At 39.0% G+C, this 18,936-nt stretch overlaps 1 protein-coding gene across 11 annotated transcripts in view; it reads left to right on the forward strand.

The window, feature by feature from the left end:
• Positions 1–12: 12 nt before the first annotated feature.
• The window catches only part of MAGI2 (membrane associated guanylate kinase, WW and PDZ domain containing 2), a 1,460,538-nt gene continuing 1,441,614 nt past the window's right edge, over positions 13–18,936 (forward strand). For 6 of the 11 annotated variants that reach the window (XM_070787194.1, XM_070787197.1, XM_070787196.1 and 3 more), the window contains exon 1: positions 13–937. In XM_070787194.1, the coding sequence (XP_070643295.1) occupies positions 637–937 (301 nt within the window). In that variant the 5' untranslated portion in view covers positions 13–636. The remainder of the gene's footprint in view (positions 938–18,936) is intronic. The other 5 variants (XM_070787201.1, XM_070787204.1, XM_070787205.1 and 2 more) reach the window with 2 other exon arrangements.

The following is an 18,936-nucleotide window of genomic DNA, read 5'->3' on the forward strand; positions in this document are numbered from 1 at the left end:
GAGCGGAGACAGCAGTAAGCGGCTCCCCACCCGGCGCGCGCGCGCCCCTCCTCCCCTCTCTAGTCCGCTCCCTCCTCATCGGCGCTAAGCCTCCTCCCCTGCTGCCAGTACAGTATAACTCGGACGCGCGCGCTAGCGCGCGAGCGCGCGCGGACCCTGCCACTGCCACTGCAGCTACCATGGATATCAGCTAACAACACACACTCAGGCGCGCGCGCGCTCCCACTCGCACCACGCAGGAGTGGCCCCCGGCATCCCTACTCTCCTTCCCCACCCCCACTCCACCCGCTCACCAGCTCGGCTACTGCTCGCTCAGGCTGTCGCTGCCGCCGCCGCCGCCGCCACCACCACCACAGCTCTCCTCTGCTGCGGGGCCACAGCCTTGAGTGTCATTCAAGGGACAGCACAACCTCACCCAAGCTCTCCTACCTCTGCCCAGCCGTCCCTGTCATCCTCCCCCTTCCTCGACCACACTCCATCCAAAGAAGAGGGAAAGCACCGAACAGAGAGGGGAGGAAGGCAAAGTCTGCTCTTCTCACCTCTTGGCCCCCTGGCTCCTCCAGCCTCATTCTCTCAGCACCAACTCCCTTACCCCAAAGGAATCCCTCAGGAGCTGAGGCGACTCACCCCACTGCCATGTCCAAAAGCTTGAAAAAGAAAAGCCACTGGACTAGCAAAGTCCATGAGAGTGTCATTGGCAGGAACCCAGAGGGTCAGCTGGGTTTTGAACTGAAGGGGGGCGCCGAGAATGGACAGTTCCCCTACCTGGGAGAGGTGAAGCCAGGCAAGGTGGCCTATGAGAGCGGAAGCAAGTTGGTGTCAGAGGAACTGCTGTTGGAAGTGAACGAGACCCCCGTGGCGGGGCTCACCATCAGGGACGTGCTGGCCGTGATCAAACACTGCAAGGACCCCCTCCGGCTCAAGTGTGTCAAGCAAGGTAAGCGCAGCGGCTGGTTCGGTGCTTTACCAGGAGGCTGGACCGCTCCAGGCGCCGGGGCATCATGGAAGGGTGGGCTCGCGTGTGGAAGGGGGTGTGTTGCGCGACAGTGGGGTGAGGTCGAGCGAGAACCGGCAGAGCAAGTGAGCTTTGCCGGGGCTCAGAATGGGGGGCTCAGTGGGAGGGAGGGGCGGGTTGCGGTGCAGCGTGCAACTTTGTTTGCGCAGTTACCCCCTCCCGTTTGGTAGGTGTTCGGCCTTGTCTGACCTCGGCGGTGCCGACGAGCTCCCGGGGCAATTGAATGTGCGTCAGCTGCATGGCCCGCAATGGATGAAGAGCTTTTAGGGAAGGAAAGAAGGCAGAAACGAAGAAGGGGGCAGGAAAGAGAGGAAGGAGCAACTTGAGGGTGCAGCGGCATCACCAGCAGGGCGGGGAGGAGTAGAGGGTGACGGGGCAAACGGAGACCGGCGCCCTCCGTTTCGGTAGCTGTACTGAAGACACCTTGAGGATCCCTGAGCCACTAATTAACAAAGAAGGGAAGGGACAGTTTGCTTCGGGCGCTTTGACGGGTCTGCCTTAACTTTTTCCCTGCCTCGCTCCTCTGTCCCCCTCCCCCGCCCATGGTCGTGTCATGTGGGCACCGCGCGTCACGTGCGCACTGACTAACTCGGGAGCTCACCCCGAGCCGGCCCGCGGGAGGCGGCTTGCGAGGCAGGCGCGGCGCTAGCTGCGGGTTCTAGAGTTGGAGGTCGGAGGAGAGACGTGGTTACCGGAATGTTCTTTACTATGGGGTTGTCTTCACGAGTGGAAGTTCTCTGTGGTCGGACTCCCCTCTGGCTTCGGATTTGGGCAGAGGGGGGCGGGGGGCGTGTTTCTAAGGAGGAACTGGGTGAAAAAGCCTTCTGGTTTCGACTGAGGATCCGGTCAGCTCCAACCTGGGTTTAGATGAGCCTCCGCTGAAGGCTGTGATGGAATCTTGCAGAATTCTCGCAACTGTCTTTGCCTGAAGGAAAATGCTGGTCCTGAAGTAGGGAAGAGAGATAAAAGTTTCTTGGAAAGAGGACAACTTTAGCTGGAATAAAATAGTGTATCTTCATTTTCCACAAGGGATTGCATACATTTTGTAGCTCACATTCACAGTCCTGTGTGACATGTATGTATATGTGTCACAAATCGAAAGATTGGTTGTTGGTGACACATTGTTCGGATTCAAAGATGGAATTGAGCATGTCATTGCCTGCATTTTGAACAACCACTTATTCTCACTGCATGCTCTACTATCAAGAAACACTCTTGGGGAGGTATGATACACTCTTAGGGAGATATTCTTGTCTATAAACCAGTTTTAAAAGTCGGTGAAAAATGAAACCTCAGGCAAAATTTCTTAAATGTAAATTGCCATACAAAAGAGTTTTAGTTGGGGATTCTTGAGTGTTAGTGACTGATGACTTGAGATAGGCTAATGTGAACATTGACTTCTTTGTCGGGCTACAGAGTTAAATATGGTATGAACCTGAAGAATGTGTTTGGTAGGAAGGCAAATAGAGTATCTTACTGTTTTCCAAGATGACATACCAGAGGTTCGAATATAGGCATTAATGTTAGCATATTTGATGTCATGATACTATTTTATAGTAATGGGTATAAATGTGAAGTTCTGGTTTTGAATCCAGAAGTCTATGTCACAATTAATGACCATAGTTTTGTTGACAAGGTTGGTATTTGTAGTGGAAAATGGCTGCCAACTTTAAGATATTGTTATTAATAAATTGGACTAATGATTGTAGCCTAATGAGTGAAGTGTTTATCCTACTGTAGTTTGTAATTATGACCACATTTTAATGTACTCATTCTGAGCACACTATTTTGAGATGGACCTTCACAGGCTGTTGCTTCAGCAGCTAGGAAAGAAAGAAAGGGAGATTTTGGGGGTATTGTCAATCTATTCTATAAAATCCAGTGGAAAGACTTTTACTTGGAAAAATGAAGGCATGAAAGCTATCATTAAGTACTATCCTGTGATTATGCTTTAGGGCAAAAATAAGACAAATCTGTGGAAATTTTTAAAGGATGAAGCATTTTACTTATATTCAGATGATTTTAACAGAGCTTTAAAAAAATTTGTGAACTATACTGTGAACTCATTAGCTCCCATAATTGTGATTGTTTATAGAGGCCAGTGACCGCATGCCATGGATTCCTATGTAAGATGGGTACCTGGACTAGATCTCATGTAAACCCTTCCATGAATTGATCCAAGACAGTCTCAGATATTCAACGTCTATGTTAAGTTTTATTTAGAAGATTATAGTTTTTAGAACTCATGGAGTATAGACATATAATGTGATATATTTGGGGTTCTCTGGTAGCTCAATTGGTAAAGAACCCACCTGCAATGCAGGAGACCCTTCAATTCCTGGGTGGGGAAGATCCACTGGAGAAGGGGTAGGCTACCCACTCCAGTATCCTTGGGCTTCCCTGGTGGCTCAACTGGTAAGGAATCCGCCTGCAATGCGGGAGACCTGGGTTTGATCCCTGAGTTGGGAAGATCTCCTGGAGAAGGAAAAGGCTACCCACTCCAGTATTTTGGCCTGGAGAATTCCATGGACTGTATAGTCTGTGGGGTCGCAAAGAGTCAAGTATGACTGAATGTGATATATTTAGAGAAAATTTCTTTTCATTCTGTACTAACCTTTAGTTCTGGACTTCACTGGGTCATTGATGATTGATGCTTATAATGATATTCACAGAACCCCCACAGGAACCTGATTCACCTTCTGAATCTCTATTGACCAAGAAACAAAAATAATTGCTTCTTTTAGCTTTTGTGGAAAATATAATCCTCTTTTATATTCTTCCATGTGTGGTGATTCATATGCTATTCCCACGACGAAATATTTCTTTCCCTTGTCAAATAATAGATAGGTTTACTTTATCAATGTAAGTAAAGTGAAATTTTCAGAACTTTAGATATAGTGTCATGTGTCTTGGGTTTCATTACCGATTTCACGGGCGGGAAAAATACATAGAAATTCTTGGCTCTGTAGTTTTATTTCTAGAGATCCAATAAACTAGCATAATTGAAAAACTTAAACATGGTTTGTTTAGCAGTTGTTATTTAAAATATTAATAGCTGATTTTTGAATATTCAACACTGCATATTATATAGAAACTACATACATAATCAGGTAAACTAAGGCAGATTTTGCAAAGAAAAGGAGAAATTTGCATAACAAGAGTGTTTATTAAAAAGTGCACCATATAAAATTGCATTTTTTAATCAATTTTTATTTACATGTTTGGCCAGTTTTCCTTTACAGTTGTTTTAAGATGAAATTATCATAATTTTAAAAGAAGGTAAACTACCAGAATTTTAAGACGCAATAAACAAATAGATGTAATTTTTCTACCAAAATTTAAATGTTTTTTAAGCCATTTTTGAAAACCATTTAAATTCAAGATATTCCTTTTTAAATTTAAACTGCTTTTAATTCACACAGTGATGAGTCATATATGAAAAATACCATTTATTTTCATATCCTATTATTTTTTATAAATTATGGCTTTTTAGATTATAATAATACATTTTTATCACCAAAACATTTAATTCTAAACTAGTTGTTCTCTTCTGTGATCTCATTAATGCAGTGGATGCAGTTGAAGGAAGTTTCTTGAGTGATTTTGAGATCTGTACTGAAGTGCTAAAGGTTTTTCTTTTTTTTCTTTTAAAATTTGCACTAATGTTCACTGCAGGCAATTATATAGACCTTTGTGTCCTACATTCCTTGCTACTGCATCTAAAACCACATGGGGACCTGCATAGCCTGAACTTATTTTCCCCTTTAGGATCTCACAATGGAAAATAAAAGGCAAAAAGTTTTCTAAATTTTCCTATGTAGAAGAAGGGCCAAATAAAGCCTTTGAAATTCAGTTCTAGAGAAGATGTACATTGCTCTCTCTCCTATTGCTCCTTTCAGAGACACCTTCAAAGGAAAGTAGATCCACAATTATTAAGAGTCATGCTTCTTTTTGACTGACTTCAAGCTAGTATCATAGAGTTAAACCTCTGTGCTTCCTTTATTTGAAAAGCTGAAAACAAATTGTGTCAAATTTTCTCCAAGATTCATTTTCCTCCGTAGAAAACTAAGTATGTGAATTTATTGAATTATTTAAGCAATTTGATCAGTTAATTATTTTAGGATAAAGTATCTTTAAATTTTAGGACAAGGTGAATGAGTTATCTTTGGGCATAATTTATGGGGATACTACTATAGTTTTCAATATATTTTTTAATGTACAAAATTTAGATAGTATGATGTTGAACGTTAAATATGACTGTGTGCTTTTTTGTCATGTTTGATTACTTTTGAGGTGAAACTACAGCTAATGTATTTAAGTGCCACCTTTTCTACTCTTAAGGGCTTCCCAGGTGGTGCTAGTGGTAAAGAATCCGCCTGCTAATGCAGGAGACAAGAGAGACTCAGAGACTCCCTTCAGTCCCTGGGTAGGGAAGATCCCCTGGAGGAGGGCATGGCAACCCACTCCAGTATTCTTGCCTGGAAAAATTCCGTGTAGACAGAGGAGCCTGGTGGGCTACAGTCCATAGGGCCGCAGAGAGTCAGACACAACTGTGCAAAGCGACTAAGCACTAAGCACATTTCTATACTTAACATTTATATGGTGCAATCTTTTCCCATATTTCTTATGCTCACTTTTTAGCTGCTTGAAATCCACACATTCACTCTCATAGTGAGCAAAAAGTTTTCACATTGAACAACCCTGACTGCTTGTAGTTTAAACAATGGCTTTCAAATGCATAGCAGTCCCTGGATGAATCATTTCTCTGAAGAATTGTGATAGAGTAGCCTTTAAATGTAGTCTCCCAAATAGATTGTCTGGGTTTGAATCCCGAGTATGCCACTTGGTATTGGCAATATAAACAAGTTATGTAGCCCAGGGTAGTAATAGTATCTTGAGAATATGAAATGAGGTATGTATTTAAATGATGTAGTGTCTGGCAGATAATAAGCATTATGTAAGTGTTCGTAAATGTCTTTCCAAACATGTTGGTCATTTTGAACTAGTGACATGAAATGTTTTTAACTTTCAAAGGATTTTACACTTAATTGAAGACTAACTGAGAAATAGAAAATGATTGACTAATAAGTAGTATGAGTAATTTGCAAGTAGTAGTCTTAAAGTTTTTCTATAGAGTGAAGTCGGAGAAGGCAATGGCACCCCACTCCAGTACTCTTGCCTGGAAAATCCATGGACAGAGGAGCCTGGTAGGCTGCAGTCCATGGGGTCACTAAGAGTCGGGCATGACTGAATGACTTCACTTTCACTTTTCACTTTCATGCATTGGAGAAGGAAATGGCAACCCACTCCAGTGTTCTTGACTGGAGAATCCCAGGGGGCGAGGAAGTTTGGTGGGCTGTCGTCTCTGGGGTCGCACAGAGTCGGACACGACTGAAGTGACTTAGCAGCAGCAGCAGCAGCATAGAGTGAAGTAAATCTTTGAAAAGCATTAATGTGAAGAGTATTGCCATTAAATGGAATGGAATATATTTTCATCTTTTAAAAATAACTCTCACTGATGCCACCTTTATGTGTAAAGATGTTTTATATTTATTTTATACTCTAGCCATAGTTTATTTTCACTCAATAATTTATTCCCTTTGTCCCCATATCTTATTGAATCATTTACTCTAGGCTTGACAAGCATAGAAATCCTATTAGAATTCACTAATTTAAGCTTAGGAATTTAGTTTATACTTCTTACATGTGACTAGAGTTAAATACAAGTATCATGTTTTAAGGCAGAACTTTTATTTCTTAGCTAGAAATCACAACCTCATAAAGAAGAGCAAAAAAAAAAAAAAAACCAGAATTATTTCCTATGTGTTCATAGTCAACCATGTAAAATAAAGAAAAATACATCAAAAGTCAGCTAAAAGTTTACTTTGCATTTGTGAGCATGTCAGCAGCTCAATACGAATGATTCTTTATATTAACAGTTTCAAGATGAAGCAACCAATAGTATATCTACCATCAGCTAAAATAAGTGATTTTAGCGTTTAAGCTGACTTAATCCCATCTTAGAATTCAGTAAGAACATTTACCTTGCTGGTCCAGTGTCCAACATTAATTTTTAAAAGTATTTCTAAACAACAGTCTGATTATTATGAAAAGCATGGAATGGGGTCTTGCAACTTTCTTAGTATTGTGATTGATTATCCCATTCCAGTCCCAGCTCCCTCTCTTTTGTTTACAGGAAGGACGGATACAATATTTCTCTAATAAAAGTAAATTATAATTTCTGTTGTATAGATAAGTTAGTAATGGTTTCATAATTACTGATTTTACATAGGCTTGCATAGGGATATGATCTGCTTAAAACTCAAAATGGTCATATTCTTATAGGAAGTTGATAATTGCTTCTGTTATTACATTTCATTGATATGTTACAAACTCCATTAAAAAAGACTCTGGAAATTAATTTTTTAATTAATTTTAAAAAATATTAATCAAAAATTTTAACTTAAGCTTTAGAAATTTGTTTTAAATTTAATAAACAATATTGTCTGCTTTGGATAGTCTAGAAGTAACAGGAAAAACATTTCCTTTTTTTGACAACTGATTGAATATTAACTCAGATACGTCCAGTGCATCTATTTTCAAAGATAAAGGAGGATGATGAATGCATATTTTAAGTGAGTGATTAGATTTTGTTCAACTTAACATAATTTTATGGCTTGTTTTACCTTAGGAAACATTTTTCCCTGTAATTGTTACATAAATCCATGTCAGTCTTTGTGTTATTGTCAGTTATTTTGGTTTACCTAAACATGTTTTTTCACTTTTAAAATCATGGCAGTTGTCATGTATTCAATAATGGCTGCAAATGAATATGTGACAGAAGAAAGATTAAATCTTTATAGTGTGAAGTAAAAGATATTTTGAAGATATTGATTTCTCTGATGATAAAATTTATGGAATAATTATTTGAACCTTTTAACTGAGTTTAGTGAAACTCATGCATATGAAATCAGAGATTTTTCTATAAATAGCCATGGGATTTACTTTTTTCTCTTTTTTTTATTTTTCAAATTATGAAAGTATGATAACACATTTACAGGAGACTTGGAAATTGGAAAGTTACATATAGTTCCTCTATGCGTGTATGTGTGCCAAGTCTCTTCAGTCAGGTCTGACTTTTTGTGACCCCATGGACTATAGTCAACCATGCTCCTCTGTCCATGGGATTCTCCAGGCAAGAATACTGGAGTAGGTTGCCACGGCCTCCTCCAGGGGATCTTCCTGACCCAGGGATCAAACCAACATCTCCTGTGACTCCTGATTTTTCGGCGAATTCTTTACTGCTCTGCCACCAGGGAAGTCTCATAGTTCTGCTATATATTACAATTATCTTTTAAGTAGATAAATTAAGATATTTTGTTTGTAATTTCAATATTAAACTCTCAAAAATTAATAGAATGAATATATGGAAAAGTAGAAGGGGATAGTAAAACTAAAAATCGTCATGAACCAATACAATATAATTAAGATTTATACAATTTTCATACAACAGTGGGATACAAATTCTATTCAGGTTCCCATAGACTATAAACTTGGAGACATCGGAACATATTCAGGGACATAAAACAAGGTGCAAAAATTTCATGGTCTAAAGGTATTGCAACCATACAGTTTGTTCTCTTATCACTGTGGAATTATGTTAGAAATCAATATCAAAAGACATTTGAAAATAATCTACATATTTTCAAGTGCAATGTGACATTTATCAAAAGAAATCTTTGACTAGCCATTGAAAGCCTCAATAAAGTTAGAAGGCTAAAAAAAGCACAGATGGGAAGCAGAGAAGAAAGTATTTAAATGAGAAATTATATCAGAATGAGAAATTAATATCGAGGATACTTTACAAATCGCATGCATTTGGAAATTAAACATCCACTTTTAAATGATAGGAATATCTAATAAGCCTTAACAAGGAAAATTAGAAAATATTTGTGACAATAAAAATGAAAAGAGAATTTAACAGAATTTGTTGCATGCAGGTGAAGCTGCTTAATGCAACTAAGTACAATGTGGAATCTTGAAAATAAGGTATGAAAACAAATAATGGCCACTAGCATAAAATTTTGTGAAATTTGAACAAAATCTGTACTTTAGTTAATAATACTGTATCACACGGTAATTCCTATTTTTTTTTTTTTTTTTACAATATAGTATTCTTTATGTTCTCAGAATTGGATCAGATGTTTCAAGCCTCATTCAGTTTTTTTTTTTTTTTAATCGCTAATATAATAAGCTTTCTAGACTTTTAGCAGTAATACTAGATGCCAAAATACATGGAACTATATCAAAGTTTTGAGTGAATATAAATTAAATATCTAGCATTCTGTTCATACTAAGTAAAACAAGTGGAATCAGCCATGGGTTTTATTGATTTACTGTGAAATGAAATGGGAAGAAGCAAATCTGTTTAATAAAGAATGTATATTTTATTTATCTATTTTCACATTACATTGTGTTTTAAAACATTTCTCAAAACATGAGCTCTTGGGCTTCCCTGGTGGCTTAGGCATAAAGAATCCACGTGTCAATGCAGGAGACACAGGTTCAACCCCTGGTGCAGGTAGATCCCACATGCTGTGGAGCAGCTAAGCCTGTATGCCACGACTGCTGAGCCTGTGCTCTAGAGCCTGGGAGCTTTAACTACTAAAGCCCATGGCCCTAGAGCCTGTGCTCCACAGCAAGAGAAGCCACTGCATTGAAAAGCCCACTCACTGCAACTAAAGAAAGCCTTCACAGCTACAAAGACTCGGCATAGTCCCAGCCACCCCCCACGGAAAATACACATGAGCTTCCCAGATGTTCAGTTCAGTTCAGTTCAGTCGCTCAGTCGTGTCCGACTCTTTGCGACCTCATGAATTGCAGCACGCCAGGCCTCCCTGTCCATCACCAACTCATGTCCATCGAGTCAGTGATGCCATCCAGCCAGTTCATCCTCTGTCATCCCCTTTTCCTCCTGCCCCCAATCCCTCTCAGCATCAGAGTCTTTTCCAATGAGTCAACTCTTTGCATGAGGTGGCCAAAGTACTGGAGTTTCATCATTCCTTCCAAAGAAATCCCAGGGCTGATCTCCTTCAGAATGGACTGGTTGGATCTCCCTGCAATCCATGGGACTCTCAAGAGTCTTCTCTGACACCACAGTTCAAAAGTATCAATTCTTCGGTGCTCAGCTTTCTTCACAGTCTAACTCTCACCTCCATACATGACTACTGGAAAAACCATAGCCTTGACTAGATGGACCTTTGTTGGCAAAGTAATGTCTCTGCTTTTGAATATGCTATCTAGGTTGGTCATAACTTTCCTTCCAAGGAGTAAGCGTCTTTTAATTTCATGGCTGCAGTCACCATCTGCAGTGATTTTGGAGCCCCCAAAAATAAAGTCTGACACTGTTTCCACTGTTTTCCCATCTATTTCCCATGAAGTGATGGGACCAGATGCCATGATCTTCGTTTTCTGAATGTTGAACTTTAAGCCAACTTTTTCACTCTCCTCTTTCACTTGTTGCAATGACTTATTTATATTGTCATGGATTAAAGGTAGCATAGAGGCTGTTTGCACTTTACATTGTCACTTAATAGATCATAGAGAATGTCTAAGTGAAAATGTTATGTGCAAAAACCAATTATATATGTATTTTAATACTTATTTTTCATTTTATGTGTGAGCAGTGGTGCTTATCCTAGTATTTTGTATCACTGTGCATAAGAAGGTACATACTTAGCTGGAATATATATTAATACAAGGGTAATGAGTGCTGTAGAAATCCACAAATTTATCTAGCACATACTCTAAACTTGTCAAAATCTGAGTAGCTGGATTGCAAGCATAAGCAAGTTTCAGAGATATGAAATGTCCAATTTTGCATCTGTGAAGCATTCTGATCAGCCCACAGTTGAAACCACTTTGTCTTTCTTTGCAGTCTGTGCTATAAGGATGTTAAAGCAACTCTTTACTACACACTTTCTTCAAAAAAATAACAAGCATTAATAGAGACAGTAATCTTTTATTATATAATGTGATAAATATCATTACATTGGCAACATATTACAAACATATAAATGTATCAAAGTAACATGTTCTGTGCACCTCAGATTTACAGGACCTTACATGAAAAAAGTATTCTATTAAATAAGTAACAAGACTCAAAGGGTCACAAAAATTGTGGCTTATTTCCAAAACCACCCTGATCATGAATAAATGTAATCTTGCCTCTTGGCAACTCATGTACTTAGTGGATGACCATTTTATTAGGACTGAGGTCTAAGTAGATAGAAAGAAGTCAATTCCTCTCTGGAAGAACAGGAATGTTATCAAAGATGCTCTTACCCATCTAAAATCTTCCCTCTTAGTATTTCTTCTGAAACATTATCTCTAATATCATCTCATTTTCCTCTTTGGTTGGAAGTACCTTTGCTTTACTTTTCTTCAGTTCATTGTGGGAGAGTCACTGTAGTGAATAGCAAATTTGTCAGTTCTGCTTCTTTGCGTACATGAAACACACCCACACATGTGTATGAATGCACACACACACACACACACACGCACACACACACACATTTTTCAAACAGCAAAGTTCAATGCCAGTTTTTAAAAGTTATTTTTTGGCCAGGCCATGCAGCATGTGGGATCCTAGTTCCCTAACCAGGAATCAAACCTGTTACAGTGGAAGTGAGGAGTCTCAACCACTGACTGCTGGGGAAGTCTGTCAGTGCCAATTTTTAAATTGATAGTCCTGGAATGGCATTTATACATGTAAGAGGACAGTCTGATTTTAGTGAAAGAGTTACATAACATTATTCCATGTGTGACAAATCTAGCTTGCACTGCTGCTGCTGCTGCTAAGTCGCTTCAGTTGTGTCTGACTCTGTGCGACCCCATAGACGACAGCCTACCAGGCTCCCCCATCCCTGGGATTCTCCAGGCAAGAACACTGGAGTGGGTTGCCATTTCCTTCTCCAATGCATGAAAGTGAAAAGTGAAAGTGAAGTCGTTCAGTCGTGTCCAACTCTTAGCGACCCCATGGACTGCAGCCTACCAGGCTCCTCTGCCCATGGGATTTTCCAGGCAAGAGTACTGGGGTGGGGTGCCATTGCCTTCTCCAGGAAAAGCTTGCACAGGCACTCGTAAATTTTCAACTATGATTGGTATTTTTAAACCCTTATTAACTATGATAATGAGAGACCTAAAAGACATAATGACATTGAGTGCCCAGATGATTTCTGTATTTCATATATATTAGTTGTTAAGAAATGATAATAGTTTAGTAGTTTGGATTTTAGTCATTTTTATTTATATCACCAAGTGGTTGGTGGGCTAGGATGCCTAAGATAATGTCCTAATGTTAATGTAATATAATGTAATGTAAAGAAAGGGCAGAGATAAGGAGCATGCTTATTTATGAATTTGATAACATATTTACAGAGTAGTTTAAATTGCACTGGTTTAGATGTCTCAGAAAAAATGAGAGGATTGAATCCAACATGCTGTGAGTATATGTGAAAGTTTCTTAGTCGTGTCTAACTCTTTGTGACCCCATGGACTGTACAGTCTGTGGAATTCTCCAGGCCAGAATACTGAAGTGGGCAACCTTTCCCTTCTCTAGGAGATCTTCCCAATCCAGGGATCGAACCCAGGTCTTCCACATTGCAGGCGAATTCTTTACTAGCTGAGCCACAAGGGAAGCCCAATGAGTATTTGATATATTATAATTCTAAAGAATTAATCACTTATAGAGGTACTAATGTTGCTTTATGGAGAATTTGAAAATGTCAAGAAAAACCAAGCTTAATTCAGCCCTAAAGGGTTTTGTCCGGAGAAGGCAATGGCACCCCACTCCAGTACTGTTGCCTGGAAAATCCCATGGACCGAGGAGCCTGGTGGGCTGCAGTCCATGGGGTCGCTAAGAGTTGGACACGACTGAGGGACTTCACTTTCACTTTTCACTTTCATGCATGGGAGAAGGAAATGGCAACCCACTCCAGTGTTCTTGCCTGGAGAATCCCAGGGACGGGGGAGCCTGGTGAGTTGCCGTCTATGGGGTCGCACAGAGTTGGACACGACTAAAGTGATTTAGCAGCAGCAGCAGCAGCAGCAAAGGATTTTGTCATGAAATGGAGAATATGATATTTTGAATTACATTGAGGTTTTAATTTAAATCTATTTTCTTTATGGCAAATTAATTTGCTTTGGAGTGGATATATATGAATTTGTGAAATGTACATATACCATAAGCTTTACTAAAAACTGTTTAAAATTTATAATGTCTTTGATAGCCCAAGCAGTGTGCTGACATACTACTGTGAATCAAAAAAGTATCCTTTTATATTCTTGTATCAAAATTAATTGGATATTCTTCATTGTCTAGTATTAAGAGCATCATAAGACCCTTTATCTTTGGGGAAATTGACTTTTAGCATTGAGTAGTTTTGCTTCTGTTGAGTATGTTTTCAGATAGACTTTAGAAAGTCACAAAGGTATTAGAGACATTGTTGATTGTCTACCTGGGATGCATTTCTTCTTTTCCCATCCTCTCATTCCTTACTGAACAGAATGCCAGTTTTATTCAACGATCTACACACTGGTGTGATGCTGTGCCACATGCTTTGTATTATGTCAGCTTTATCCCAAGGGGATGAATTTAAAGTAGTCTAAATCAAACATGGTAATTCCGTCTCTTTGCCAGTGACTGCTTTAGGAAATGGCTTATAACCCAGTTCTAAGTAATGAAAAGTAAAGTAGAACCCCTTTGTGGACTTTCTGAGAAACTTTTTAGTTTCTCAGAAATAAGATCCAGGACAAATATATTCATTTTTCTATGAAAGTTGCTATATATGGAGGTGATACCTGGAGCCACTGGAGCCATCTTGTGATCTTGAGGAGAAAGACCAAAGGTGGAGAATGGCCGAACTGAGTGACAATCTGAACTGAGTGATGATCTGCTAAAATAATGAGCCCAGACTAGTCCTTTCTTAAGACTTACTGTTATTGAACTAAGAGTACATAAGATATGTTGAACCATTTGGACTGGGTTTTCTGTTATTTTGAGACCAAAGTCTTTTGACAGATATAACTGAAAAAATGGTATAAAAATAGCTATTTTATTCCCATTTTATTGTTTTGGGAAGCATTACTGAACATCTTTCAGAAACAGAAATCTATTTGGAGAATAAACCAAGATGTATATTCTTGTTACACAAATTCACTCAAATTCTAGGTGTGTCTCCATTATCTCACTAAGATTTATCTGGTTGGACCTCTGTTTTAAATTACAGAAAATTATAAATATTCGGAAGTAAATTATGTGGAACACAGATTTATTTTTAATAATATCCAAAATAGAACATAATCGAGAAAATAAATCAACTGCAAAAATATACCCACCAATGCATGCCAGAAACAACTAGAAATATTTTTTGAATTATATAATGTTTGCACATGTCTATGTCATCGATTCAGTAGTGTATAATTCTAAACTGACTCATCAGAAATGTTCCAACACCAATTTTCTAGAGCTATAATTCATCTAATTATTATTTCAGTTCAGTCCAGTCATTCAGCCATGTCCGACTCTTTGCCACCCATGGACTGTGGCATGCCAGGCTTCCCTGTCCATCCCCAACTCCCGGAGCTTACTCAAACTCATGTCCATCCAGTCAGTGATGCCATCCAACCACCTCATCCTCTGTCATCCCCTTCTCCTCCTGCCTTCAATCTTTCCCAGCATCAGAGTCTTTTCCAAAGAGTCAGTTCTTCATATCAGGTGGACAGAGTATTGGAGTTTCAACTTCAACATCAGTCCTTCCAATGAACACCCAGGACTAATCTCCTTTACAATGGACTGGTTGGATCTCCTTGCAGTCCACGGGACTCTCAAGAGTCTTCTCCAATATCACAGTTCAAAACCATCAATTCTTCGGCATTCAGCTTTCTTTATAGTCCAACTCTCAATCCCTACATGACTACTGGAAAAACCATAGCCTTGATTAGATGAACCTTGGTTGACAAAGTAATGTCTCTGCTTTTGAATATGCTGTCTAGGTTAGTCATAACTTTTCTTCCAAAGAGCAAGTGTCTTTTAATTTTCATGGCTGCAGTCACTATCTGCAGTGATTTTGGGGCCCCCCAAAATAAAGTCTGTCACTGTTTCCATTGTTTCCCAATCTATTTGCCATGAAGTGATGGGACCAGATGCCATGATCTTCGTTTTCTGAATGTTGAGCTTTAAGCCAACTTTTTCACTCTCTTCTTTCACTTTCATCAAGAGGCTCTTTAGTTCCTCTTCGCTTTCTGCCATAAGCGTGGTATCATCTGCCTACCTGAGGTTATTGATATTTCTCCTGGCAATCTTGATTCCAGCTTGTGCTTCATCCAGCCCAGAATTTCTCATGATGTACCCTGTGTATAAGTTAAATAAGCAGGGTGACTATATACAGCCTTGATGTACTCCTTTTCCTCTTTGGAACCAGTCTGTGGTTACAGTTCTAACTGTTGGCTTCTTGACCTGCATACAGATTTCTCAGGAGGCAGGTGCTGTGGTAGTCCCAGTTTTTTAAGAATTTTTCACAGTTTGTTGTGATCCACACAGTCAAAGGCTTTGGCATAGTCAGTAAAGCAGAAATAGATGTTTTTCTGGAACTCTCTTGCTTTTTCACAATTTGATCTCTGGTTCTTCTGCCTTTTATAAATCCAGCTTGAACATCTGGATGTTCAAGGCTCACGTAAGGTTGAAGCCTGGCTTGGAGGATTTTGAACATTACTTTGCTAGCATGTGAGATGAGTGCAATTGTATGGTAATTTGAGTATTCTTTGGTATTGACTTTGTTTGGGATTGGAATGAAAACTGACCTTTTGCAGTCCTGTGGCCACTGCTGAGATTTCCAAATGTGCTGGCATATTGAGTGCAGCACCTTCACAGAATCATCTTTTAGGATTTGAAATAGCTCAACTGGAATTCCATCACCTCCACTAGCTTTGTTCATAGTGATGCTTCCTAAGGCCCACTGGACTCTGCATTCCAGGATGTCTGGCTCTAGGTGAGTGATCACACCATCATGGTTATCTGGGTCATGAAGATTTTCTTTGTATAGATTTTCTGTATATTCTTGCCACCTCTTAATATCTTCTGCTTCTGTTAGATCCATACCATTTCTGTCCTGTTCCCTTGGTATCTCTAATTGTCTTGAAGAGATCTCTAGTCTTTCCCATTCTATCATTTTCCTCTGTTTCTTTGCGCTGATCACTGAGGAAGGCTTTGTTATCTCTCTTTGCTATTCTTTGGAACTCTGCATTCAGATGGGTACATCTTTCCTTTTCTCTTGCCTTTAGCTTTTGTTCTTTTCTCAGCTATTTTTAAGGCCTCCTTAGACAACCATTTTGCTTTTTTTTGCATTTCTTTTTCTTGGGGATGGTCTTGATCAGTGTCTCCTATACAATGTCACAAACTTCTGTCCATAATTCTTCAGGCAATCTGTCTATCAGATCTAATCCCTTGAATCTACTTGTCACTTCCACTGTATAATCATAAGAGATTTGATTTAGGTCATACCTGAATGATCTAGTGGTTTTCCCTAGTTTTTTCAGTTTAAGTATGTATTTGGAATAAGGAGTTCATAATCTGAGCCATAGTCAACTCCTGGTCTTGTTTTTGCTGATCACATGGACCACAGCCTTGTCTAGTTCAATGAAACCATGAGACATGCTGTGTAGGGCCACCCAAGATGGATGGGTCATGGTGGAAAGTTCTGAGAAAATGTGGTCCACTGGATAAGGGAATGGCACACCACTTCAGTATTCTTGCCTTGAGAACCCCATGAAAAGTATAAAAAGGCAAAAAGATAGGACACTGAAAGATGAACTCTCCAGATTGGTAGGTGCCCAATATACTACTGGAGAACAGTGAAGAAACAACTCCAGAAAGAATGAAGAGACAGAGCCAAAGCAAAAAACAACAGCCAGTTGTGGATGTGACTGGTGATGGAAGTAAAGTCTGATGCTGTAAAGAACAACATTGCATAGGAACCTGGTTAGGTCCATGAATCAAGGTAAATTGTAAGTGGTCAAACAGGAGATGGCAAGAGTGAACATCGACATTTTAGGAATCAGTGAACTAAAATGGACTGGAATGGGGGAATTTAACTCAGATGACCTTATATCTACTACTGTGGGCAAGAATCTCTTAGAAGAAATTGAGTGGCCCTCATAGCCAACAAAAGATTCCAAAATGCAGTACTTGGGTGCAGTTTCAAAAATGATTGAATGATGTCTGTTCATTTCCAAGACAAACCATTCAGTATCAAAGTAATCCAAGTCTATTCCCCAACCAATAATGCTGAAGAAGATGAAGTTGAACGGATTTATGAAGACCTACAAGAGCTTCTAACACCCAAGACAGATGTTTTTTTCATTATAGGGGACTGGAATGCAAAAGTAAGTTATTATTTAGAGAACATTTATTGGTAACCTATTCTCTATCTGGCATTGAACTAGAGACTGGTGACAAAAAGATGAATATGACTTCATTAAGACAGCATCTATGTATGTTCTCAAGTAGTTCATCCTATGGTACATGTATGTGGCCTAAGCTAAAAATCATTAAGAAGGTTCTTTTATCTTTTAAAGATAGCATCCATTATGTAATCAGAATAAAAGGTAAGGAAAAACATTTTGGAGAAGAAATATGGAATAAAATGAAGAAATATGGAGTAAACATAGAGAAGAAATATAGGAGTCCTTAGTATTATACAACATTGATTACAGTTCAAATAGTTGCATAAACTCTGTATATGTTTTAATGTTGTGCTATGTTCTAGGCACTGTGCTAGACAGTGGCTATAGTAAGGTGTGTAACTCTTGATCCTGTGCCAGAAATTTCATAGTGTAGTATATAATTAAGAGCACAGAGCTTTGGAGACAGACAAGTGTGGTTTCCACTCACAGCTTTATTCTTCATGCTAGTTGTGAACTGAACAAATTATTTTACATCTCTGTATCAGTTCCATCCTTTGTAAAAATAGGTAACATTACAAACTTACTTTGCACAAATGTTATAAGGAATAAATGTTGTAATATCTATAGGATGCTTAGCCTAAGGCCTGAAGTATAGTATAGATTCAATATTATATATATAATATGTATGTGTGTATGTCACATCTGTATTGTTTGATATTATTATAGTTATCATATATACTGTATATTAATGTTCAGTTTTATTTAACAACTACTATAAAAATAATTTTGAATGCAATAAATATTTCAGAAGACCTATGCCTGGGAGAAGGGTATTTGGTCTCTCCTGAGTTTCCAAACAACAGTTCATGGAAAAGGGACTACTTGAGTAGGGGAATCACTTGAGGAGAGTAGGAGGATTCTTCTAGAGAAAAAGGCAGTGCATCATTGATATTAAGGTTTTCTAGGAGAGTTTTAAACAAGACTATCTAAGTACTAAAGTATCAACTTTAATACAGGCAGTAGTAATAAATGAGCTAGATGGATTAGATATGGGCTAATCCATCATTAAGAACTGAATGGTGAGACACTGGGTATTACTGTGAATAGTATTATTAATATTGTCATTAATGGCAAACATATGTATCGTTTATTATATGTCAGGTAGCATTCTAAATACTTTAAGTAAATGTTAATTGATTTAACCTCCACAAGGTAGGTACCACTTGGCAGATAAGAAAATGACCCCAGAGATGAAGAAACTTGCCCAAAGCCACAGAACAATTAACAGAACCACGATTTAACCTAGGAAGTGCACTTAACTACTATTCTAGCTTGCCTTTCTGTGTTAAGAACAGAACTGACAAGGTCATATGTGTGCATTGTTTTCCCAGTGAGGATATCACTGTAGGCAACATTTCATGGAGCACATGTAAGGTAATGAAGAAACTTGATTGAAA

Source organism: Bos indicus, chromosome 4, assembly GCF_029378745.1.
Source record: "Bos indicus isolate NIAB-ARS_2022 breed Sahiwal x Tharparkar chromosome 4, NIAB-ARS_B.indTharparkar_mat_pri_1.0, whole genome shotgun sequence".
Taxonomy (NCBI): domain Eukaryota; kingdom Metazoa; phylum Chordata; class Mammalia; order Artiodactyla; family Bovidae; genus Bos; species Bos indicus.